The 26,339-nt window shown below is 53.5% G+C and overlaps 1 protein-coding gene across 12 annotated transcripts in view; it reads right to left on the bottom strand.

Annotated features, from left to right (window-relative positions):
• Positions 1–130: 130 nt before the first annotated feature.
• SLC4A3 (solute carrier family 4 member 3) overlaps positions 131–26,339 on the bottom strand; it is a 73,570-nt gene continuing 47,361 nt past the window's right edge. For 10 of the 12 annotated variants that reach the window (XM_037911963.2, XM_043524836.1, XM_043524835.1 and 7 more), the window contains 12 exons: positions 21,144–21,328; positions 17,508–17,724; positions 16,778–17,002; positions 16,233–16,381; positions 13,019–13,213; positions 12,313–12,519; positions 11,085–11,174; positions 8,202–8,368; positions 7,397–7,650; positions 4,359–4,528; positions 3,236–3,409; positions 131–2,403 (listed from right to left, as the gene is read on the bottom strand). In XM_037911963.2, coding sequence (XP_037767891.1) covers positions 2,326–2,403; positions 3,236–3,409; positions 4,359–4,528; positions 7,397–7,650; positions 8,202–8,368; positions 11,085–11,174; positions 12,313–12,519; positions 13,019–13,213; positions 16,233–16,381; positions 16,778–17,002; positions 17,508–17,724; positions 21,144–21,328 — 2,111 coding nt within the window. In that variant the 3' untranslated portion in view covers positions 131–2,325. Of the gene's footprint in view, positions 2,404–3,235; positions 3,410–4,358; positions 4,529–4,644; positions 4,683–6,118; positions 6,179–7,396; positions 7,651–8,201; positions 8,369–11,084; positions 11,175–12,312; positions 12,520–13,018; positions 13,214–16,232; positions 16,382–16,777; positions 17,003–17,507; positions 17,725–21,143; positions 21,329–26,339 lie in introns of those variants that run through there. The other 2 variants (XM_043524838.1, XM_037911966.2) reach the window with 2 other exon arrangements.

Consider the following 26,339-nt stretch of genomic DNA (forward strand, 5'->3'; position numbering starts at 1 on the left):
CCAGGCCATGGGTGGTGAGGGGTGGATGGTGTGGAAACATGATCAGGCAGCCCCAGTGGTCTCCCGGATCTGCTGCCATGGAGGAGCAGCCGTTCCCCTGTGGGCTGTAGCATGCACAGAGACTCGGAAGTTCAGTTCCTGTGAAGGGTTTATTGGTGCAGCCGTTTCCACTACAGGTAGAGGAGTCACAATGCACAGCCAGGCTGGCAGGGATGCAGCAACAGCAGGCCTCCTACACTACACAGGGACAGGACATGCAGCCACAGACAGACAGACAGACAGACACACACACACATCTCCTAACCAGGAGGCTTCACTGGCATCACAAGGGCTGTTGATGTGCCAGGCTGTGGCCTGGCGGGAGCAGGACCCTGGCTCTGAAGGCTCCCCTCCACCTGGCTGGGTATCCATGTGGCCCTGTGGCCATAGTGTCTGAGCCTCCCACACCATAGTGAGCACTCCCATGCGTGAGGTAGGGAAGGATCAGCCCCATTTCACAGATAGGAAACTGAGGCAGGGAGAGTCAGTGGATTTGCTGAGGTCCCACAGGAAGTTCTGGTGGAGGCCGGACTCCCAGGCCAGCGCCTGCACCACAAAGTCCCCCCTTCCTCTGATGCCTGTGTGGAGGGGCTGGGGCGCCTGCCTTCTCTGACTTTGTCACATCAGGGCCTCCTGCCCCACCGAGCATTGGTACTGGTGACCTTCGGGCTCCATGGCAGCTGCCAGGTTACCCTACTACAGGCCATGAGCACCGCTGGTGATCTCCTCAGCAGAGCTGGCGAGAGCTGCAGGGAGAGCTGGGCTCTAAAGGGCCCAGGCAGTAACCCACTTGAGGCTTCAGACCCTGATATCTGGAGAGACCTCAGGCCTTCCAGATGTGAAGACATTCAGGGTTGCCCAGGGACAGGCCTGGGTACCAGGGGCTCTGGCTCCAGTCACTGTGGGTGGCCCAGGTATGGGAATAGGAGAGGTGGGGAGCCACAGCAACCCAGGCACCAGGGCATGGGTGGCCCAGTCACTGTGGTGGAGGCTCTGTGTCCTGGTGACCCCAACACCAGTGCTGTGGATGCCTGCTGCTGGCTGCAGCCCATGTGGGCAAAATGCCATGTAGTGGGAGACAAGGTAGGGGAGGGAACATCTTTTATTAGATCTGCCCCTGTTGGTGAGAAAGGAGCTTTCGACCAGAAGAAGAGCTCTGTGTAAGCTCCTAAGCTGCTCTCTCACCAGCTGAAGTTGGTCCCATAAAAGTTCCCTCCTGCACCTTGTGTCTCTAATATCCTGGGACTGACATGGCTACAACCCCGCCGCATGCTCAGTGGGAGACACTTCCTCTGGAAGCCCTCTCAGCCCTGCCTGCTCTAGGAGGCCCCTCCTCCTGCCACTCCTTCCCTTGTAGACATCACAATCCTTAACACACATCACAGCTGGTTACTGTGGGACTGCCCATGACCTCAGACCCCTCCACCCCAGAAATACAACTTGGAGCGATCAGCAGGGAGGGCAGGCACCAGGAATGGACTCGGGCAGGCAGGGGGATGGGATTTGAACTCCTTGAAGCTCAAGAGCGGAAGCCCCTGCCTATCCACAGGGAAACCGCCTGCAGCTGGGACACAGAGAGCTTGGGGCAGACTGGACACAGGCTCCTGAGTTGCCCTAATCCTGGCCCCGCTGTATAGGACATTCTGCAGCCCAGGATGGCACAGGAGCTCTGTTAGAAACCAGGCAGGGCAGTCTGAGGTGCAAAGTAGCCCATGACAGGGAGTCGTGCAAGGAGCCCACTTGTGTGCCCGCTAAGGCAGCTGGGCAGCCCAGCTGGGGGCGGCAGAGCAGACGAGTCTTGCCCTGCGCAGGCAGAGTCCAGCCGGGCACCGAGACTGGGACTCTGTGTGGGGCCCATGCCTCCCTCAGACTCCACAGAACGTGGAGCTTGGGCTGGCATTTGGAGGAACCAGAGCTCTGAGGTGAGTGGATGGGAGGTGGTGGCTCCCAGCTGCATGGCCCCTCTTTGCTAACCCACATACCAATGCAACCCCAGTCTCCAGTGAGGGAGACCCATGACCAAAGGGAGTGTAGGCCCCTACAGAGACTCTGGATGTGAGAAGCGTCTCCCGCTGGGTCCAGGTGGAGACAGGCTCACGCTTCCACTGTGCGGGTGGGGGCAGGAACGGCCCTGCCCACCTTCCTCCAGGGTTCCGACACAGCTGCTCTTTGGTCCAGACAGGAAAACATCTGACGTGTAGTAAGTTCAAAGCCATTCTGATTGGTCCTTAGCCAGGGAAAACGCGTGGGAACGAGCAGCTTTCCACAGGGAGGGGGTGGAGCCGCTCACACAGGCATGTGCATCTCATTGTACTCGTCCCGGCCATCTTCGTCAAAGTTCGGCTCTGCGTCCTCTGAGTCCAGCTGTGGACAGAGATAGAAGCTGGGCAGTGGCATGGCAGCGACCAGAGCGGGGCTCCTGGTGGCCGTCCCACCAAACTCAGACACCAGCCCAGGAGCAGGAGCCAGGGCCCTAACTCACCCCGCTGGGGGGGATGTTGGCATCGAGCGCTTTGCTCATTATGTTGCAGGACACTCACGTTGTCTCCTTCCCCCTCCCGTGCAACCCATTCCTCCCTCCCCACTCTCTGGCTGGTGTCCTTCCCCCGGATGTCCCCTTCCCCTGGCAGCTCCAGTGCTAATGGTGCTGGCTCCTCTGCTAGGCAGCAGCTGCCCCTAGGAAAGGCAGTGAAGCTCCTCCACACCTCCAGCTGCTGATGCAGGCTCTTCTCTGTGATGAGGACCCTGGACGCCACCCACAGAAGATGGAAAGAGGCCCCAGCCCCTAGGCTCTCAGTCTAGAGAGCCCTGTGTTTGACAATATCAAGGTCCAGGGAACTGGGTGTATTGGCTGGGCTGTCCCAGCCATATCCAGGGAGGGGAAGGCCAGACAGCACCAGACCAACCTCACCAGATCCAGCAGCCCTGACCATGAAGAGAGATGGAGCAGGGAGCCCCCGTTCCAGGCTTCTGCTTGGCATCTGTGCCCTTCCCACACCCTAGGCTGTGAGCTCACTGGGGCAAGAGCCCCTGGCTCTGTTTGAAAGTGCTGGGACCGGATAAATCACCACCCACAAGAAGCTGGAGAAAGCTCCCAGCCCCTCTGAGCAGGCAGTGCCCCACATGCCAGCTGCCTGAGCAAACTGAAGAAAGCCCAGCCCTGGGGAGATGGATGCTGTCACACAGAGCTGCTTACGGCTTTGAGCTCCCGGTCCTGAAAGAAGCGGGGCAGCAGGAAGCGTCGTAAGGGCACCGTCATAATCAGGACAAAGGGGAAAGCTAAAGAGGCCACTGTTGATTTCACCACCCAGAGCACCACGATGCAGGCCAGCTGAATGCAGGTGAAGAGGTTCATTCTCCAGGTCTTCACCTGGGGACACAAGTCCAGCCTAGCAACGCACCATCCCTCAGGGACATAAGCCACCTCCCACTCCAGCCTGCGCGTCGCCCCATCCACTCACAGCTGGCTCCCCGCCTACAGCACGGCCCCACTGAATGCTCGGCCCCAGCTCCCCATCTACAGCACGGCCCCACTGAATGCTCGGACCCAGCTCCCTGTGTACAGCATAGCCCCACTGAACGCTCAGCCCCTCCAGCACACGCGTTGCCCCATCCATGCAGCCATGACTCCTCGCCTACAGCACAGCCCCACTGAATGCTCAGCCCCTCCAGCCCGTGTGTCGCCCCATCCACCCAGAGCCAGCTCCCCGCCTACAGCACGGCCCCACTGAACGCTCGCCCCCAGCTCCCCGCCTACAGCACAGCCTCACTGAACGCTCGCCCCCAGCTCCCCATCTACAGCACGGCCCCACTGAACGCTCGCCCCCAGCTCCCCATCTACAGCACAGCCTCACTGAACGCTCGCCCCCAGCTCCCCATCTACAGCACGGCCCCACTGAACGCTTGGCCCCACCTCCCCGTCTACAGCACGGCCCCACTGAACGCTTGGCCCCACCTCCCCGTCTACAGCACGGCCCCACTGAAAGCTCAGCCCCTCCAGCCTGTGCATCGCCCCGTCTACAGCATGGCCCCACTGAATGCTCGGCGCCTCCAGCCCATGCATCACCCCGTCAACAGCACGGCCCCTGTGAACTCTCAGCCCCAGATCCCCATCAACAGCATGGCCCCACTGAATGCTCAGCCCCTCCATCCTGCATGTAGCCCCATCCACCCACCCCCAGCTCCCCGCCTACAACACAGCCCCACTGAACACTCAGCCTCTCCAGACAGTTCACGGATAGTTCCCCTCTTACATCTCCCACCCATCAGCCACCCCCATGTCCTAGCCCCAGCTCCCCGAACAGCCCCTGCTCACTCACCTTGACAACGTAGACGTGATCCGGGTGGTGCTTGGATGGCATGAAGATGAGGAGGAGACGCTCGTAGAGCTGGATGCCGGTGAGAGACGTGACCCCCATGTAGAGGAAGATCCCGAAGAGCACGGCCAGGGGGATCCGGCGCAGCATGTTGCCCATCACAATGGACAACCCTGCAAGGACAGAGCTGAGGGCATCACTCACCTGCAGCCTCCCCAGCTGCATGCCTGCTGCATGGACCATTGTCCTGACACCGCCTGCGTCTCTCTAGCTGCCACATGGTACAGAGTAGGTGCGGTCACTGTCAGGAGTCCCCAGCTGGGGGAGCTGTGGAGAGCAGGATGGGGTGGGAGCTCTATGGAGCTGTCAGGGGCAGGGCTGGGGCAGGGCTAAGGCGCTGGCCATGGGGAGATGTCGGGGGCAGGGCTATGGCAGGGGCTGTGGGGAGCTGACAGGTGCAGGGCTGGGGTGCTGGTCATGGGGAGCTGTCGGGGACAGGGCTGGGGCAGGGGCTGTGGGGAGCTGACAGGTGCAGGGCTGGGGCCGGGCTAAGGCGCTGGCCATGTGGAGGTGTCAGGGAAAGGGCTGGGGCCGTGGGAGCTGTCGGGGGCAGGGCTGGGGCGCTGGCCATGGAGAGCAGGTCGGGCACTAGTTGTGGGGGCGGGGAGGGGCACTGGCTGTGGGGAGCGGCTGGGGCGCTGGCCGTGGAAAGTTGTCCAGGGAGGGTTGGGGCGCTGACCATGGGGAGCTGTTGGGGGCAGGGCTGGGGCGCTGCTGTGGGGAGCAGGGTTGTGCACTAATTGTGGGGGCAGGGACGGGCACTGGACGTGAGGTAGAGGTGCTGGCCGTGGGGGGCAGGGTGGGGGCACTAGCTGTGGGGAATGGGTGGGGCCCTGGTTGTACATGCTAGGTAAGGTCGATGGCCGCAAAGTAGCAGCAATGGTTTTGGGGCCAGGGCAGAGGTGCTCGCCACAAGGAGCGGGGTGGGGTGCTGGTTGTTGGGGGCAGGGTAGGGTGCTGACCGCGAGGTAGGGGTGCTGGTTTGGGGACAGGCGAGGGGTGCTGGCTGTGACAGGGTAGGGGCGCTGGTTTTGGGGGCAGAACGGGGTGCTGGCCATGAGGTAGGGGTGCTGTGTAACTAAGCCTGGCCTGACATGAGTAATTACCACTTGGAGGGAGGCCTCATTTCTTGGAGGATAGAATTTGAGAGGTGTATAGACCATTAGGTTGAAAGGGACAGAATGTCTGAGCCAGCTGAGACAGGAGGGAGAACAGCCAGGAACCCTTTGCTAACAGCAGACAAGATGAGCTAGGAACACAGAGATGAGGTACAGAGTAGGTCGAGTGTTTTGGACCCCAGAGAACGCGATGAAGTGTTCTCCCAGAGCTGGACAAGCTCTGTGGAAAAGGTCTTGGCATGAGTCCCACCACGCTGGTTGGGGGGCGGAGTAGGGCCTCTGGCCATGGGGGTGCTGCTAACCCTACCCCTGGATGACCGAGAGTGCTAAAGGAATTGGCGGATGTGATTGCAGAGCCACTGGCCATTATCTTTGAAAACTCATGGCGATCGGGGGAAGTCCCGGAAGATTGGAAAAAGGCTAATGTAGTGCCCATCTTTAAAAAAGGGAAGAAGGAGGATCCTGGGAACTACAGGCCGGTCAGCCTCACCTCAGTCCCCGGAAAAATCATGGAGTATGTCCTCAAGGAATCAATTCTGAAGCACTTAGACGAGAGGAAAGTGATCAGGAACAGTCAGCATGGATTCACCAAGGGAAGGTCATGCCTGACTAATCTAATTGCCTTCTATGATGAGATAACTGGTTCTGTGGATGAAGGGAAAGCAGTGGACATGTTATTCCTCGACTTTAGCAAAGCTTTTGACACGGTCTCCCACAGTATTCTTGTCAGCAAGTTAAAGAAGTATGGGCTGGATGGATGAACTACAAGGTGGGTAGACAGTTGGCTAGATTGTCGGGCTCAACGGGTAGTGATCAATGGCTCCATGTCTAGTTGGCAGCCGGTATCTAGCGGAGTGCCCCAAGGGTTGGTCCTGGGGCCGGTTTTGTTCAATATATTCATTAATGATCTGGAGGATGGTGTGGATTGCACCCTCAGCAAGTTTGCGGATGACACTAAACTGGGAGGAGTGGTAGATACGCTGGAGGGTAGGGATAGGATAAAGAGGGACCTAGACAAATGAGAGGATTGGGCCAAAAGAAATCTGATGAGGTTAACAAGGACAAGTGAAGAGTCCTGCACTTAGGACGGAAGAATCCCATGCACCGCTAGACTAGGGACCGAATGGCTAGGCAGCAGTTCTGCAGAGAAGGACCTAGGGGTGACAGTGGACGAGAAGCTGGATATGAGTCAACAGTGTGCCCTTGTTGCCAATAAGGCCAATGGCATTTTGGGGTGTATAAGTAGGGGCACTGCCAGCAGATCGAGGGACGTGATCATTCCCCTCTATTCGACATTGGTGAGGCCTCATCTGGAGTACTGTGTCTAGTTTTGGGCCCCAAACTACAAGAAGGATGTCGAGAAATTGGAGAGAGTCCAGCGAAGGGCAACAAAAATGATTAGGGGACTGGAACACTTGAGTTATGAGGAGAGGCTGAGGGAACTGGGATTGTTTAGTCTACGGAAGAGAAGAATGAGGGGGGATTTGATAGCTGCTTTTAACTACCTGAAAGGTGGATCCAAAGAGGATGGATCTAGACTATTCTCAGTGATAGCAGATGACAGGACAAGGAGTAATGGTCTCAAGTTGCAGTGGGGGAGGTTTAGGTTGGATATTAGGAAAAACTTTTTCACTAGGAGGGTGGTGAAACACTGGAATGCGTTACCTAGGGAGGTGGTGGAATCCCCTTCCTTAGAAGTTTTTAAGGTCAGGCTTGACAGAGCCCTGGCTGGGATGATTTAGCTGGGATTGGTCCTGCTCTGGGCAGGGGGTTGGACTAGATGGCCTCCAGAGGTCCCTTCCAACTCTATGATTCTATGATTCTATGACCTCTGCCCCCCAGGTTCAGTAGCTTGGGGCTCACCGACGAGGACAGCGATTGCAACTCCTGTCACACGCTGCTCCTTCACCTCCTCGATCTTCGGCTTCTCCCCCGGAGCGATGGCCTTGCTCATGACGGTCAGGGCATTGACGTGGGTGACCGAGCGCACGGTGGCAGCAGTCAGCCAAGGGAGCCCGAACAGCGCGCAGAGGCCGCCCATGGTACCGATGAGCAGCAGGTCCAGATGGAAACCAGAGCCTTTCAGGAGCTTCCTCTCCTTCTTACTGACAATCAGGCTGGGAAGAGAGGAGGGTCCTGCTGTCGGCGCCAGGCCCGCTCAGCCCCAGGTCTCCCCATGCCTGTGCTTCTGGGGCAGACCATGTGCCCAGTGGCCCTTGGAGCGGGGAGCACTGCTCATGAGTTGCAGAGGTGCAGTTGGCAAAACGAGTGGCCAGCCAGGGGAGAGTCCAGCCTGGCACGTGGGGGAAAAGGGGATATTCTTCGCCGCTCCTGGCCATTCTCCTGTCTGCCAAGCCCAGGGACAGGCTCCCTTCCTGGGTGAGGCTGGCGCAGGCTATGTAGACTCCACCTGGCAGGGGAGGGGAAGCCACAGCCACAGTTGCTGTGCAGGAAGAGCCATGACAGGAGAGTCCCAGGGAGCAGAACCCTGCCTCCTCACGTCCAGACTGGGCATCCTGCAGCCCGAGCCTGTGACTGAGGCTGAAGGTCCAGGGCCCAGCCCAATGAGGAGAACCCCCCACCTCGTCCATCTCCCTGCACAGTTGCCAAGCACTGGCTCAGAGCTCAGTGGGAGGAGGGAGCTGTGGGTGCAGGCAGCAATACTCACGTGGTGATCTGGGTCTCCATGAAAATGAGGATGAAGACCAGGAGTGCAGGGATGGCTGAGGCAAACATCATCCACATGGGAAAGGCCTGTCGGCTGCCCAGGGGGTGAATGAACCAGCCGCGCTTCTGGGGAGACGTGACTGACAGCCCAGTGGGAACATTCAGCTTCTGTGAGAGCAGGAAAAAAACAACATTTACTCAACGACATTCAGCCCCTCAGCCCCCTATAGCTCCAACATGGCTCTCGGTACCACAGGGATCCCCAGCCCCCTATGGATCCGACCTGGCTCTCGGTACCACAGGGATCCTCAGCCCCCTATGGATCCGACCTGGCTCTCGGTACCACAGGGATCTTCAGCCCCCTATGGCTCTGATATGGCTCTCGGTACCGCTGGGATCCTCAGCCCCCTATGGCTCCAACATGGCTCTCGGTACCGCTGGGATCTTCAGCCCCCTATGGCTCTGACATGGCACTCGATACCACTGGAATCCTCAGCCCCCTATGGCTCCGACCTGGCTCTCAGTACCACAGGGAGTCTCAGCCCCCTATGGCTCCGACATGGCTCTCGGTACCACAGGGATCCTCAGCCCCCTGTGGCTCCGACATGGCTCTAGGTACCACAGGGAGTCTCAGCCCCCTATGGCTCTGACATGGCTCTCGGTACCACAGGGATCCTCAGCCCCCTGTGGCTCCGACATGGCTCTCGGTATCACAGGGATCTTCAGCCCCCTATGGCTCCGACATGGCTCTCGGTACCACAGGGAGTCTCAGCTCCCTATGGCTCTGACATGGCTCTCGGTACAGCAGGGATCCTCAGCCACCTATGGCTCCGACCTGGCACTCGGTACCACTGGGATCCTCAGCCCCCTATGGCTCTGACATGGCTCTAGGTACCGCAGGGATCCTCAGCCCCCTATGGCTCTGACATGGCTCTCGGTACAGCAGGGATCCTCAGCCCCCAATGGCTCTGACATGGCTCTCGGTACAGCAGGGATCCTCAGCCCCGCACAGCTCTGACCTGGCCCTTGGTATTGCACATATTAAATCCAGAAGGGGCCATTATCATCCCCGCATTCTGAGCTCCTGCATAGCCCATGCCAGAGACCCTCATCCCTCCCTTCCTGCATCCAGCCCATCAGCTGCGGTTGAGCAGGGGTGGAGGTTATCGAAGGAAGTGCCTGGTCTTGATATGAAGACTGCCGGTGATGGAGAAGCCATCCCTGGGTGGCCTGTTCCGGTGGATGGTTCCCCTCCCCGTTAAACATCAGTGCCGTATTTCTAGTCTGCGTTTGTCTCACTTCAGCTCCCAGCCGCTGGGTGTCACTCTGCCTCTGTCTGCTGGGTTAAAGAGCCTTGGCTCTCAGGGTTGTCTGTCTGGTTCAGGAGTCTCAATTCTACTGAGCACTAGTGTGTCGCACACTGTCCTGGGGGCTGGCTCTGGAGGGGGCAGGTACCCAGCCTGCCTGTGACAGGCTCCACTAAGGAGAATGAGCTGACCCAGCTGGATGGCAGTTCATTAGGTAAGGAGCACCCGGGCCTTAGCCAGGGTCATGAGGGCTCAGACAGGGAGTGGAGCAGAGAGACAGAGAGCTCCTAAGCAGAGCTCTTCTCGGGGGTCAGCGCGGAGCTCAGCAAGCGAGGGACCTGAAGAAGAAGCCTTGAAAGGAAAGAACTGTGAATGGCAAGCCCTAGCAGAACTTGGTCCCAGTGAGAGGACCTCACCAGGAGCTGCAGATCACAGAGGAATTATATGCCAATAGCTGCCTTGGTTTGAGCTCTGTGGGGACCCTTCCCCAGAGATTCTGACTCCAGAAGAGGATCCTGGGACAAGAGCTCTTCATAGGTAAGGAGCCTGGATGGAGGCAGGTGAGGGGCAGAAGTGGAGTTGATAGACTAAGGTTAATTTGGACCCCTTCTTCCTTCTCTCCCCCCATCTTGGAGGCTCATTTGTGTAGCACATTTCACCATTTTGAATTTAATAAACTAGACCCCTGAAGAGGCACAGTTTGATATATATAAGCCTCACTGGACTTCTTGAAAGCATGTTAAGGGAAACTGAGGCAGGGATGCAACCAGGGTTTCATGTACTAAGTGGCTCAGCGGGACTCTGCTAGTGTGGACTAAAAGTTCCCATTTCAAACAATACTACATTAATGCGCACAAGGGAACTTTTAGTGCACACCAACAGGGTCCACACAGGACAGAGTCCACAATACGCTAGTGTGCATTAGAATTTTACATCCTCGGCGAAGACTAATGTACCATGTAGACAAGCCAGAAATCTCCCCCTCCCTCCCCCCCCGGAAGGTATTTACAGACAGTGATCGAGTCACCTCCTCACTCCTCTTGGATACACGAAATACAATGAGCTCCTTAGTCTCACTGCGAAGCAGGTTTTCCAGATCTCAAACTGTCTCTGAGCCCCTTCCAGATACTCAGTATCTCTTCTGAAGTGCGGGCACCAAAACTGGACACAGCCTCCAGTAATGGGTTTCGTAATGCTGAATTCAGAGGGAATACCACCTCCCTTCTCCTATCTAGATTGCACAGACCTCAGTTGTACACATTTCTAATCCAGCTCTCGGTAACACGCAGACCCTCAAACCTGCACAACTCTGATCTGGCTCTTGGTGTCACAGGAACCCTCAGTCCCTTATGGCTCTGACCCACATCTTGGTAGGACTCAGTGCCTCCCGGGGCTGCTCCCACAGCTATGATTCGCAGAAGTATGTGCACAAAAATCTCTCTTTGGTTTGCACCGTATTGACCGAGAAAGTGGGAAACACAAAAACATCTAGTTACACAAGCACAATGAATGGAACAATCAGTAGTCCCAACCATGCTGGGCTGGTGTCCAGGCCTGATGGGAGCGCCAGCACCTACCTGTGTGTACGTGTCTGTGATGGTGTAATCCACCAAGACCATGACCAGGATCGAGATGGGGATTCCAAAGTCTCCAATGATCCGTCGAGCCTGCAAAGCAAACACATTTCAGTGGGAACGCGCAGGCCAAGCTCTTAGACGCTGCTACAATGCCAGGCACTGTACAGAGTCCCGAGACAGGCTGACGATCCATCCCATCCAAAGGACAGGCAAGGTGCCCACTACAAATGTGAATGCTGCTAGTGAACAGAGGAAACAGAAGCTCTGGTCACTCCCTGACCGCACTGGGCTGCTTTTCTCCCTGGTTGGGCCCCAGCTGCTCTCTAGCCATATTCAGGTATCTGGGCTGCTCCAGACACCATCTGGCCCTGGGAGACTGGGTGGGAAGCCAGCATTCACCAGGCACATTCTAGCTGGAAGTGCCTTAGGAAAGCACTCAGGTCCCATGGCACTGAGTGCCGTATTAGTGCCTCAGACGGGCAGACAGACGGATCACAGAGAGAACTAAAATTAAGTTTATCCCTCCTTCCATGCCAGGTCATTCTGACACACACTGGAGTCCAGTCCCCTAGGATTAGCCTGACCTATAGAGACTCATACACCCACCAGTCCCTATGGCTGTAAAGCTCCAGTTTAGCAGACCCTTGACTCCAGATTCAGCCAGAGAAGCCTTGCTGAGGGCCTGAAGTTTTTAGGCCCAAGCAGTGTTTGGGCTGCTGGATCCCTCCATCTAAAGATACCCTGGGGCAGATGTGGGTAGGACAGATAAGTGTGAGCAGCAGCCAGGTCTCATCTATGGTCCTGGCCTTGTACCAAGGGAGCCTGCCCTCTCCAATGGCATTCAGAAGACTGTTGGTGTTTATTTTACGGGGGCGGTCCCCGATGGCACCAGACTCACCTGGAGAGAGACAACACACCGGGGTGCCAGCTCTCTCTTCAGGCAGCTTCCTATCAGCATAAACAGCCCTTTGCCCACACAGGCCTGGTAAGACCACGTGAGCCAGGACAGGGTGCCAGGTTCAGACATGCTGGAATAGATAATGCTGGTGCCACAGAGGGCAAAAGTGTGCAGCCAGAAGGGATGCATGGTGGATGAAGAAGAGGAGGACTTGTGGCACCTTAGATACTAACCAATTTATTTGAGCATAAGCTTTTGTGAGCTACAGCTCACTTCATCGGATGAAAGGGCCACAGGATTGGGCTGTTGGGACACAGCTCAGCAGCTTACCTTGCCTCCTAAGAAACGGCTGTTCTTGAACTTGCGCATAAAGAAAGCGATGAAGAAGGTGCCCAGCATGAGGATAAGTGAGAGGAGGGCAGTATTGGGCTGCATCCTGGTTCCCAGAGACATGGCATCAACAGAGAGCGTGCTGGCATTCAAGCCACTCTGCAAACTCGGCGGGTAAAACTTCAGCAAAGGATGCTCTGCAAACACCTGGACAGGGGAGACAAGCAGAGGGTGCAGTCACCCAACTGTGCAGAGGGGCAGGGGAGGACAGTCAAGTGTGAGCTCAGCCCTGTGTGTTGCCAAGCCCATCACGGCACATCCCCAAACAGCTCATCTCACAATCTACCCGTACCAGGGAGGTTGAGGAAGAAAGAAAAGAAAAAACTAGTTATGCGTCCAGGTACTGCTGCAGGGGAAGGGAGAGAAGGTTTGGGGTGTGTCCCTCTACGCTCCCCGCAAAGACCTGTGCACAGCAATGCGGTCACAGCGCATAGGGGGCACTCATGTTTGGGGACTTGAGGGGTGGCAAAGAATTGTTTCACAGGCCCAGCCAGAAATGCTACGGCACTCTGGCCCTGCATCAGAGATGCTCTTGCTATTGTTCTCTCTATCCATTGTGGGAGGCACATGGCCACTATGGTGGCAGGTGCCTAGATCAGACAGCTGGGCAGACACTCTGTAGCATCTCTCCCTGGGGACGGTTCACCTTGTACAGTTTATAGAAGGTTTCGTAGATGAAGATGAGGGAGATGAGGAAGGCAAAGATCTCCTGTGTGAAGGGCGAGATGTATCGCACCAGGAAGCTGCCTTCAGCTGCCACAATGATGAAGATGAAGACAATGAGCCACAGGCCAATCCACACTCTGCCCGTCAGGTACTCGATGCCTTGGCTCTGGCAGAACTGAAATAGGGAAATGAAGGGTTAATCACAGCCCATGGGACAGCCTCTCTCCTCTGCTCTCCCACACACACTCTCCTCCCCTCTCCCATTCTACATGGTTCTTTATCAATTTCTGGAATGGCGTGTGTACATTTTTCCATGTAGCCTGGCAGGGAAGGGGTTAAGGTATGGCTGGAGGGAACAGGAAATGTTTCACTTGCTGAGTAAAGTCACAGACTTAGTATCTGTTGTTTCACTGGGCCTGTCCTGCTCAGACTGTAGTGTTAGTTACTGGGGCGCATCCCAGGCACACTGTGCATTGCACATCCCCTCTGCCCTGCTTCCGTGCTACAAATAAACATGACACCAACACAACTCCCCAAGAAAACTCCTGCTCAGTCTAGTCACCAGCCCCCCAGGAGAGACCAGGCCGCATGCTTGGGTTCAGCTGTAAGGCAGACTACACCCCTGTCAGACAAACGCCCAGCAAGCCCCGCAGTAGGCATGCAAAGGAACTTTCCGAACCAACGGCCGCTGAACAGACCTAGAAAAACTCCCTCTGCTATCCGAAGCACAGTGTCCTGTGCATTGAGTACCACCTCAGTCAAAGCACCGCACACTCCAGCCCCAAACCCTAAACACACTCCACTCCTATGCAAGCCTGGCTACTAATGCCACCAACAATGGTACAGACAACCTCACTCAAGCACAGAGAACACTACAGATGGGGAGGAAGGAGGGAGGGAGAAGCAAAGAACTCTGACAGGCCTTCACCCGTTACAAAACCCACAACCTCAAACTAGTAATTTAATCATAATAAACACTACGGATCACCACAGAACTGTCAATCAAATGGCAGTCACCACTTTATATGAAGTGTATGGATTTCCAAAAAGCCATGGATACAGTGGATAGAACAGGGTTATGGAAGTTACTATGCTACAATGGAATCCTCAGAAATTTTCATTAGGAGCTTTTATGAAAATATGACGAGTCAAGTAACACATAACTGACTCAGTCATTCGAGGTTACTGTGGGCATCAGAAAAAGATATCTTATGGCACCCGCAATCTTTTTGGGTAATGAGAAAGACTACAGAACAACCAAGGGGCATACAATGGAGCATAGGCGCCAAGCTCTGCTGGCGCCGGTGGGTGCTCGACCTGCCCCGGCCCCAGGCCCTGCCCTGCCTCCACCCCTGCCCCGCCCCCATTCCAACCCCTTCCCCAAATCCCCGCCTCTTCCCTGCTTCCTCCCCTGGGCGAGCCGCGTTTCCGCTCCTCCCCGAGCTTGTTTTGCGGCGGCAAGCACTGGGAGCTAGGGGGAGAAGCGGGGACGCAGCGCACTCAGGGGAGGAGGCGGAGGTGAGGTGAGGCAGAGGGGCGGGGAGGGGAGCTTGGCTGCTGGCGGGTGCAGAGCACCCACCAATTTTTCCCCATGGGTGCTCCAGCCCCGGAGCACCCATGGAGTCGGCGCCTATGCAATGGATTGTCACACAGAAGTTAGAGGACCTTGACTTTGTAGAGGACATCAACTTGCTATCCCAAGACATTAGAAACATGCAACCCAAAATGCATGATCTCCAGGCCTATGCACAGTTAGCAGGCTTGAAGATCAACACAGCGAAAACTAAAACCATGAGAATCAACACATAACAAGACACACTAATAACACCTTCTGGGACTGACATAAAAAAGTTCTGATGTTTCACGTATCTTGGTAACACTGTAAGTACAACAGGAGAAACAGATGACATTAAAGCCGGAATAGCAAAAGCCAGACATGTTTTGTAACTCTAAAGCCAACCTGGAAAAACTGAAATCTTGCCTTCCAAACTAAACTTCAGATATTTAATACAATTGTAAAGCTGGTCTTACAAAGTGGTGTTGAAACTTGGAGACTTATTTTGACCTTTCTATCAAAATTCCAATTTTTCATCAACAGCTGCCTTAGACAAATGCTCAATACCAGCTGGCCAGAAAAAAAATCACAAACGAGGAGCTCTGAAAGAGGATGAAACAGAAACCAATAGGATAGGAAGTTATGGAACAAAAATGGAGCTGGCTAGGACATATGTGGAGAATAACATGACAAGACATGGAGCCCCTGGGTGAGAGGTAACAAGAGAGAAAAAGGATAACATGCAAACACACAACAGAAGCAGAATGGAAAGCTCCCAAAATGACATGGGAAGAAGCTAAGACTACAGCAGGAGACTGGCAAAGATGGAAGACCGTGGTGATGCCCTTACGTTCTGCATGGGATAGAGAGGCATAAGAGAAAGCACTTGAAAACCAAGAAACACAGACTCCCTGGAAATGTGGAAAAGCATGACTAGACCCACTGTACCTGACCCTGAAAGACATTTTCCTTCCCACAGTCCACAACGTAAAGATGCACAAGAATGAGATGTCTCCAAACTGGCTGGCATAGACCCTCTCTGAACATAACTCGGGGATAAGCAAGAGGCAGCACAAATAACCACAATATGAAATCCCCTGCTGCCACATCAGAAATGAAGAATAATGCTAAGTGAGTGGTTACTGCTTTCCTAGAGAGACTGGACTGGACTGCATGGGATGCAGGCTACACTGGGATACAGTTAACTGAATCTGGAAAATCCGCATGCAAAAGAGAGAAAAAGTGACTGAGAAAAGGAGCGTGGGCTGCACGTATGAGCATTCACCACAGCAATGCAGATCAGGGCCTGGTTTGGGCAGGAGCTTATATGAGGGCTGCTGGCTAGGGCAGCACTGCGAAGCATTAATAAAATCACAACCCTAGACAGGCTCAGTGGAGTGGACCATGGTGAGAGGAGGCAGAACTGACTGGGGTGAGCTGGAAGGGACAGGCAGGAGGGCAGGGCCAGCACTGGGTGCCCTGTGGTATGGTAGCAGTCCGCAGGAACGTTTCGGAGTCACCCCTTTCAGCGTCAGAGGAGTGCAGCTGCCCCTCTGATCAGATAAACCACGGCAAGCCAAGCACAGTGCAATGGCTGAGGAAGCATGGGGCAACATGTGACATGATGGCTTACAAGTACCTTGAAAAAAGCTTCTTCAAATACCAGAAGGGGCCCCGAGAAACCAATGACAAGGAGCGGCTGAGCTCCAAGCAGGGAGAACAGGATCCCCAGAACTGAGGTGGAGATGATCAGCTCCGAGACCCCCATGAGACCCTCTGTCTTCTCTCCTAAGAGAGAACAACGTGTATGTGATAAGCCGCCCTGTGGAGAGCACAGTCCCCCATAGAGTTACTCTGGGGCGGATACACCATGCACAGGCAGGGAGTCCCCTCCTCCCCCCTGCACAGACATAACTGCCCTGCACTGGGCAGGGGGTCTCACATTTGAGGGTAGAACCCCTCTCTAGCTCTGCTGTGACCACCCTGAGAATCCTGGAGCTGGAGAGGTCGAGTCACACGGAGAGAGTGCAAGCTGTGTGCGTAGCACAGCTGCAGCCTCCTGAGCGAGCGGCGCTAAAGCCCGGAGGCCAGAGCAGGCACAGAATCTCAGACGGCAGAGCCAGCGCCCCCCAGTCCAGCCCGGGCTAGTTTGTGCAAAGAGCAGACAGAAAGCAGGCCCATTACCTAGGAGTCCCCCGAAGGTGATGGCAGGAGAGAGAGCAGCAAAGTAGATGAAGAGAACGGCTGCAAGGCACTGGCTGTGCAAGGCGTCTCTGATGTCACTGAGATATTTGGGGTACCTGCGCTTTATGTCCTGAACCAGACCTCCAAAACAAATGCCGGTTCGTCTCAATGGGTCGTCCTCAGCATCCCCCTCCTCTTCCTCCTCAGCCTTCACTTCACACAGCTCTGGGGAGACATGGTGTACGGGGGTTACAACGGGAATGTAGGAACGAGAACCACCCCTCTCTCCTGGGGACAGATGCTGGCAAACACCCACCTCCCACAGAACAGGTGAGCAGGGGGCAAAAGCTCGGCAGGCTCCCTACACACCCCACATGAAACCTGGGCTTCCCCCACCCCCACCCCACGGCCATGCTCCACCCCCTGGGCCTGATGCCCCCCCATGTCCGTGCTCTGCCCCCCCGGGCTTCCTGCCCCCCATGGCTCCCCATAGCCATGCTCTGCCCTCTTGGGCTTGCCAGCCCCCTGGGGCCTCCCACACATCCCCATCTCTGTTGCAGGACTCAGCCCAGCTCACCCCACACTAGTTGTCCTCGCTTTATCCTGTGCAAGGGGGAGGCAGAGGCCTCCTAGCCAGTGCCCCTGGCACAGCCCCCACTGTGCCCTCCCAGGGCAGACAGAGAGACACTGGATGCAAATTCATTATCTGCCAAAAACAGAGTGAGGAGACCTTTAGCTTCCTGGACAACCCCTTCCTTCGTGGACTTCTTCTGCTCCCTCTCCTTCCTCTTCCTCAGTAACTCTTTCTGGAAGGTAGCGATAGACCTGAGCAAGTCTTTCCCCTCCACTTCTGACGGGGGGATGACAATGCTGCAGTCCAGGAATTCGTTGATGGCATTGAGGAGGTCCTGGCGGTCGTCAGCCATGTACGCAGCCTCATGGAAGAGCTGCAAGATAGACAGGAGGCTCAACCAAGCCAAAGACACCACCAGACTACTTCTGCAGCTGCACAGCACCTGCCCTACTGCCATAGCCCAACAGACCCACATGCTCCAGCATCCCTGCCCCACTTTCCATGCCAGAGCAGATCCCATCTCCCCGGGATCTCTTTTCCTTCAGGTGTTGGATCAGACCAGTGAGACTGCTAGCTAGGTATCCCTACCACCTGGTATCAGAGCAATCTGCTCATCTAGCCAGTATCATAGCTCCCGTCACACCAGCGTTATATAGCTGTTTTAGGCTGTTCTAAGGGACTTTTCCCCCACGGTCTCTAAATGTCAGGAGTCAATGAGCTGCTTCTAGTTCAGAATCCAATTGACTGGTGAGTCAGGCACTCAGGGACCACAGAGATGGATGGAGTATAAAAATTGGATAGATGGTGCATAAATAGATCAGATCGCTGGTCCACTTGGATCAGAATCCAGATTACTGATGTGACACAAAAGAGCACTGTTCTCTCTAATCTCATCTTGTGCACTCTGCCGCACTGACAGACTAACAGGGAGGAAATCAGTGTTGTGGGAAAAGGCTAGGAATTGTTAAGCACTGTAACTAAGGCACAAGAGAACAACGCTGCCTGGATTGCCCTCAATACTCAAATCATCTGCAGTTCTGCCTTAAGAAAATGACTATACTCAAATGTCATGCTTCAAGGCTTCACCCAGATGCTTGCAGGAGTCAGGAAGGAATTTTTCTTCCAGTGCACAATTGGCCAGATGTATTCTGGGTGTTTTTTTCACCTTCCTCTGAAGCATCATTGATTGGCCACAATTGGAGATAGGACATTGGTGGGGTGGACAGTGTTCTGAGGTGGAACAGAGAGTACTCTTTCTAAATGCCTGATTGAGATGTGTTGCTCACATGCTCAGGGTCATTCTGATCGCCAGATCTGGAGTGGGGAAGGAATTCCCGCTCCACCCCTTGGGGGAGATTGGCAGAAACCTTGGGGAGGGGAGGGGGTTCACCTCCCTCTGCAGCATGCAGTGTGGATTTCCCTGCCACTGCAGGGCCTCAGGCATTGATGGCACCCTGGTCTCTCCTGTTCTCTCCCCGAGGCACACAGCAGCATCTCCTGAGGACTGAAATGCTTTGGTCTAACTTAGGTCTTTGGGCTTAACAGGGGGTATCTGGGTGAAGTTTAATTGCGGTATACAAGTGGTGATAGTACATGAGCTCATGGTTCCTTCTAGCCTTAAACTCTATGAAACTACGAAAGAGCTTGGAATGCCAGGCACAAGGGGCAGTCAGTGCCAGGGGCTTCTCAGAGACCTGAGCGTAAAGACATGGAACATGGGGGAGGCAGCCAAACGGGAACTGTCAGAGGGAATCCTTGCAAGGAAAGGGCAGGAAAAATGGAGCGTAAGGCCATGCCTACACTATGGCTCAACAGTGGTGCCATAGCTGTGCCACCGTAGCACTGTAGCGTAAATATTTCCTGTGGCCACTGGAGGGGTTTTTCCGTTGCTGTAGGTTATCCACCTCCCTGAGCGGTAGCAGTTTGGTTGACTGAAGCATTCCTCCACTGACCTAGCCGCATCTACGCTGGGGTTAGCTTGTCATAGCGACAGTGCTCAGGGATGTGAACCTCTGCAAGCTGTAGCAACGTCGACCTAACTTTCAAGTGTAAACCATGCCTAAGTTTCTGCTGCCCGGAGGGTTAAAGGAAGAAGAGAGGTTTAGAGAAAGCAGGGGGACAGTAGTGGAAAGAAAAAAGCAGGCCCATTAACGATGGAGGGAGAAGTTTAATGAGGACTGTGAAATGGCTGAGGTACTGCACCACTTTCAGAGCGTGTCTGAAGTGAAAGGGATAGGGAATTAGGACGGAATTAGAAGTCTGTAAGGAGGTCAGGGACAGCTGAGCTCTCTGCAACACACAGACTCCATGGAGCTGCAGCTTCAAATCCTGGCAAGGCTAACTTGGCCCTTCACCCTTCTGATACCTAGCACTTGGCATGGCCAAAGCACAGCACCAACACTAACTAGCTAATCCTCCCACCTGTGTACCACGTCACTACCATCCTCCCCAGTTCACTGACGGAGAAGTGAAGGGAGAGGGAACTGGACTGACCAGGGCCACCCACAAAGTGAGTGCAGAGCCAGGGTTAAAACATTACAGTTGCCGGTTCCCAGTCCAGGGCTCGGCCCATCAGGCCCATGCACCTCACTCTGTGGTGTCTTTCAGCTGAGAGCCCTCAGAAGCCAAGGAGACACCCTCTCTACATGAACATTCTAGTGCCCAGCGCAGGGCATTCGGACAATCTCCCCTCCTATCAATCAAGTTTGCCTGTTATTCTCACAGTCCCAGTCAGTCCCGCTTGAGCAATAACCAGCAGATCCCCCAGGCTTCTTTGGATGGACTCCCTTCTTCTGGATCATGAAGCTGCACTCCATGCAGCCTATGAGTCTCTGTGCTGACGCCGATCTGGCTGGGTTTGTCACCTAGCAAACAGCTGGGGATATAAAGTTTCCTATGTACAATCTCCTGCAGCCAAGAGGACGCTGAAAGCTAGTCCAGGAATGTTTCATTCTCACTCTCCTCCAACCCTGGATGTCTGTAGCAGGCGCCTATAATTGTCTCTCCTTTGTCATTCCTTGTCAGAGAATGAGTTTCACTGCCACACTATTCAATCCTAAGGTTAGACAATAATCTGCAACAGTCACCGTCACTTCTAGCTCTTGACGTCCATGTTCCCTGTGCCAGCCAGGCATTGGGCACTGACACACAAAAGCATCAACCCTCTTCTCATTCTTTCTCTGCCATTTCAGAGCACTCTCCCTCTTGCCTTGCGCTGGATGTTGGAAGTACACACGAGCTGAGCACAATGGCCTCTTCTCCTCTGCCAGCCTCTGAGGACCCCTTCACTCCTGCTCTTGGAATGAAGTTTCTGGGGATCTCTCCTTTTGTGTTCACCTCCCAATTTAGCACTTCCTGTCCCAGCCTGATGTCAGTCCTGGTCTTTTTCTTAGAATAGAATATCAGGGTTGGAAGGGACCTCAGGAGGTCATCTAGTCCAAGCCCCAGCTCAAAGCAGGATCAATCCCCAACTAAATCATCCCAGCCAGGGCTTTGTCAAGAATGACCTTAAAAACCGTAAGGAAGGAGATTCCACCGCCCCCTAGGTAACCCATTCCAGTGCTTCACCACCCTCCTAGTGAAAAAGTTTTTCTTTTGTACTGGGCCATCCTCCCTGTCCCAGGCTTGGCTTCTCTGATAAGACCTGTCCCCCACAGTGCTCCCTGTCCCTAACCCCTGTCCAGAAGAGACTTGGTACAGAGTCTCTGCAGCTTTTCTGTCCTGTGTCTGACCTCTGTCCCACCATACCACTATTCCCCATGCTCTAGCAGGAATGCACACCCAGCGCCTCACCTTGTCAGACATCAGGGTAGAAATGGACCGTCCAATTTCATGGTAATCGACGTTGGCCTGACTGGGTCCCAGCAGGACAAAGATGAACCTGACCGGAATTGGGACCTCCAGGACAGATTCCAGGAAGACAGCCTCATTCAGCCGGACAAAAGCCATAGTGGGCTGTTCAAGGAACTGCACACAGCCTACCAGGAGGCAAAGAACAAAACCACAAGGTCACGGCAGAAGTCAGGAGTCCCAGGTGACAGAGACTGCAGCCCCAGAGCAGCACTGGCGTGGAGAAGGGAACCCCTGGGCACAGGCCCCATGGTAACTCTCTCACTCAGGCATATGACCTCCCTGCACCATCTGCCCGGACATGCCCTGGTAACATGTTGACAGTGACATACCTCACACCCCACAGCTTGAGGGAATTGAAATATAAACCTGAATCTCAGCTGTCACTGAAAAGACAAATAAAGTCTCTTTTCTCAGCTTTGACAACACTCCTGACATAACCCTTCGGATGGGGATGGAAATGTAGTATGAGGTAGCCCTTGCAGTGCACTCATTAAGATTGCACAGAGGTTTCTGTTTACAGCCAATTTTTCAAAGTGCTCTAAAATCCACATGCCTACTGAGATTGGTCTGAACATTACTGTGTCAGTTGAGGATCCAGGGTACAGTTAGTGATGCCAGGTTGGGAGCAGTTGGTCAAGAGGTTCCTAACATGCAGCCCCCACCAAAATTACCTCATTTAAAAATTTGCTGGCTCTTATAGTGTATTTTTGCTCTGCAGCTAGGGAAAAAATAGAGGCAGGATCAACAAGGAACTGACATGAGTTTATCTCAGCTAGTGAAAGCCAACAAGAACCAGCCACCAAGCAGTCCATTTTTTAAAGTGCTATAAAATCAACAGGCACATTCAAACAGGCTTGAAACGTAGCCCTGGTCTACTGTGATAAAATGAGACTGTTCTATAATATTTTTATGCGTCCAGTATGTGCCTCAGTTTCCCCTATGTGCTGTGTTGTTACCCAGTGGGTGGAAAAGGCCTCTCAGAGCAGGCCAGGAGACGCAGGTGTGGGTGTCACCGAGCTGTCTGGGTCTGGTCCGGTCCCCATAGCAATGGAGCATTGGAGAAGACAATGGCAAATCCAGTCACCAGGACAGTGACACCTAGCAGCCAATGTCCTGGAGTCTGACAAAAATAGCTAAGTCAGCATGATCCTTAGTGTGGACACAGATAAACTGGTAGAAAGGTGCCTTGTATTTACAGTCCCTACATTCACAGCAAGAAGCTATACCAGTATAAAGATATAAGAACATAAGAATGGCGATACTGGGTCAGACCAAAGGTCCATCTAGCCCAGTAGCCTTTCAGGGACACTCAGAACATGGGGTTGCATTCCTGACCATCCTGGCTAATAGCCTCTGATGGACCTTTATAACGGTCTGCCTCCACACGAAGGGTTGTACCACTTTAACTATACAAGTTTCTAACTGATAAAGTTAAAATGGTACAAAAACAGTGTGTAGACAAGCCCTTATTATGGCAGTTGACGGCCTGGGGTACAGATTGTGGTGTACATTTAGGGCCATTCGTTCAGTTGGCTCCTAAGATATAACTCCTCTCAAAATAAACTCTATGAATCTATGAGGTGAAGACCAGAAGGAACCATTAGATCATCTTCTCTGACCACCTGTGGAGCACAGGTCAGAGAATTTCACCCAGTTTCCCCCTTTTTAACCCAATAACTTGTGTTTGGCTAAAGCACCTCTTCCAGAAAGGCCTCTAGTCTGGATTTGAAGCCATCAAGAGCTGGAGAATCCACCACTTCACTTGGGAGTTTGTGTCAACGGTTAATTACTCTTACTGTTAAAAGACTATTTCTAATGTGAATTTGTCTGGTTCAACTTCTGCCGTAAATGTGTGTGTGCGCCTTTCTCCACTAGATTAAAGAGCCCTTTAATGTCCTGTATTATCTCCTTCGGAAGGTATTTAGATACTGGAGTCAAGTCACCTTGCCATCTCTTTTTGACAAGGTGAACAGACGGAGCCCTTTAGGGGCTTGTCCTATACAGACAGTTAGTGTGTGGGAGGGGTGGGTATAAGTCTGCAGGGCACTTCCTTGCCACAGCACTAACTGGCCATGTACTCTGCTGCCATGCACGAACAGTTCTGTTGCGTGCTTTGGTCTCCTGTCCAGCATTAGATCAAAGTGCATGATGGAACTTCTAGTGCACAGTGGCAGAATCCACAGAGCCAGTTAGTGCACAACAAGCTAGTGTGTTGTATATTTACACCCCAGCTTTCTGTGCACTAACTCTCGGTTTAGACAAGCCCTTAGTCTGTCACTGTAAGAGAAGGTTACTCACCCGGTGCAGTAACTGAGGGTCTTCGAGATGCGTGTGTCTGTGGGTGCTCCACTTTAGGTGTCTCCAATTAACCCTGCACCGTTAATTGGAGAATTTCAGTAGCAGTGTACGTCTGGCCTTCTGAATGCTGCAGTGAGCACATTTTTGGGGAATATGCGACTCACCAAGGCACAAGAACATAAGAATGGCCATACTGGGTCAAACCAAAGGTCCATCTAGCCCAGGATCCTGTCTTCCAACAGTGGCCAATGCCAGGTGCCCCAGAGGGAATGAACAGAACAGGGAATCACCAAGTGATCCATGCCCTGTCGCCCATTCCCAGCTTCTGGCAAACAGAGGCTAGGGACACCACCATCCCTGTCCATCCTGGCTAATAGTCATTGATGGACCTATCCTCCATGAACTTATCTAGTTCTTTTTTGAACCCTGTTATAGTCTTGGCCTTCACAACATCCTCTGGCAAGGAGTTCCACATGTTAACTGTGCGTTGTATGAAAAAATACTTCCTTTTGTTTGTTTTAAACCTGCCACCGATTAATTTCATTTGGTGACCCCAAGTTCTTGCGTTAAGAAGAGGAGTAAATAACACTTCCTTGTTTACTTTCTCCACACCTGTAATGATTTTATAGACCTCTATCATATCCCCCCTGAGTCATCTCTTTTCCAAGCTGAAAATTCCCAGTCTTATTAATCTTTCCTCATATGGCAGCCATTCCATACCCCTAATAATTTTTGTTGTCCTTTTCTGAACCTTTTCCAAGTCCAATATATGTTTTTTGAGATGGGGTGACTACCTCTGCATGCAGTATTCAAGATGTGGGCGTACCATGGATTTATATAAAGGCAATATGATATTTTCTATCTTATCTATCCCTTTCTTAATGATTCCCAACATTCTGTTTGCTTTTTTGCTGCTGCTGCACATTGAGTGGATGTTTTCAGAGAACTATACATGACGACTCCAAGATCTCTCTCGAGTGGTAACAGCTAATTTAGACCCCATCATTTTATATGTATAGTTGGGATTATGTTTTCCAATGTGCATTACTTTGCATTTATCAACATTGAATTTCATCTGCCATGAGGATGCAGAGTGAATGTCCATCTGACACAGACAGTGTCAGGGCATGATGTGCATCACTTAAATGCTGGTGAACCAGGCATAGCTGAATAGGAGTGATTGGACCCCAGTGTAGACCCTAATGGTCTGAGAGGGAAATATAAAGAATATTTTTTAACACAAGGAAGGATAAGTAACCGACTAGTAACTAACTATAAACTTGTAACTATTTCTGTAAGTGTGTAACAAGCTAGTCCGGACACCACTGGGAGCTCTGTCTCTGGAGGAGGATGTTTGAGAAGGAACTGAGGGGGTCGGTTTGCACATGCTAGATGAGGCACCAGTGGTGCCACGAGACAGGAACAGTGCATGCATGACCCAGACGGGCACTGCTGCTGAAATTCTCCGATCAACGCACCGACACCTGAAGTGGAGCACCCACAGGGACATCACTTGAAGAAGAGCACAATTTCTCCAGCCCTGCAATCATTTTTATGTCTCTTTTCTGCAGTCTCTCAAATTTTTCAACATCCTTTTAAAATGTGGGTACCAGAACTGGACACAGCATTCATGGGCAGCAGGTGGAGCCCCCCTTTGGGGCGACAAGTCCCCAGCTCTGCCCCTTCCACCTGTACCCTCCCCACAGCTGGAGTCCCAAGACCCCCCTGCCCTGCTCACCTCCCATGGCCGGAGTCACAAGCCCCCGTCCCCCTGCCCTCCTGCTGGCCGCAGGAGCCCGGGGCTGGCTGAAGCCCGGAGTGTCCCCTCCCCACTTGGAGGAGCCCCAGGCTGGATGAAGCCCTGAGCACCTCCCACCTTGGCTGGAAGAGCCCCAGGCTGGCTGAACCCGAAACTCCCCCTGCCTGGAGGGCAGAGCCTCACCTGGCCAGTTATACCCACCACCCATGGCAGGGTTCCAAACTCCATCTCACCAGTGCCCTATGCAGAGGTAAAATCACCTCCTACTCGCTACCTTTGTTTATATGTCTGTGACAGAATGCAGGCCAACAGCAGTTGTACTAGCACTCTGATCACTGGGTCACCCTGGAGTAAACCTCATGGCAAAATTGTGCCCAGATGATAGATTTGGGGATGGGCTGGAGAGAGCTACAACTCACTAGCCCACAGGGTAGAAATGCACAGGAAGGAAGTGCGTGAGGGAAAAAGACTGACTCTCAAAAGCCTGCCAGTGTCTGAGCCAAGAGCGATCTTTTGAGGGAAGATACCTTCTGTCTCCCCTATCCTTGGAGGAGTGAGCTAGGCAATGTATGCCATGGTAAGTACAGAGCGTCATCAGTTTGTAAGGGCGATGTGGAAAGAACACCGTAAATAAAATGCACAAGATGTTTGACCAGAAGAATGTCTCTGAGTGGTTTGTGGCTAGACAAGAGACAGGAGCAGGACAACACAATGTCACAACATCCCAGGATTGTATTAGCACTTTTTGCCACCACATTACACTGGCAGCTCATGTTGAGTTGTTTGGCCACTGTGACCCCTAAATCCTTTTCAGAGTCACTGCTTCCCAGGATACAGGCCCCATTTCTGTGGGTGTGCCTGCATTCCTTGTTCCTGGATGTACAACTCTGTATTTGTATTAAAATGTATTTTGTTTCCATGGATCCAGCCTGGAGCGAGGGTGTCTCCAGGTGGTCTTATACTTCTCACCTTGTCTAAAGAGGGTGTTCGTGATAATCATGCCACTTTCTAAAGCATTTGCTCAGGAGGAGGATGCCGTTGGAGTTAGCTTTTCCTACTCCTTTTCCAATAGTGCCATT

The sequence above is a fragment of the Chelonia mydas genome, chromosome 11 (assembly GCF_015237465.2).
Source record: "Chelonia mydas isolate rCheMyd1 chromosome 11, rCheMyd1.pri.v2, whole genome shotgun sequence".
Classification (NCBI taxonomy): Eukaryota; Metazoa; Chordata; order Testudines; family Cheloniidae; genus Chelonia; species Chelonia mydas.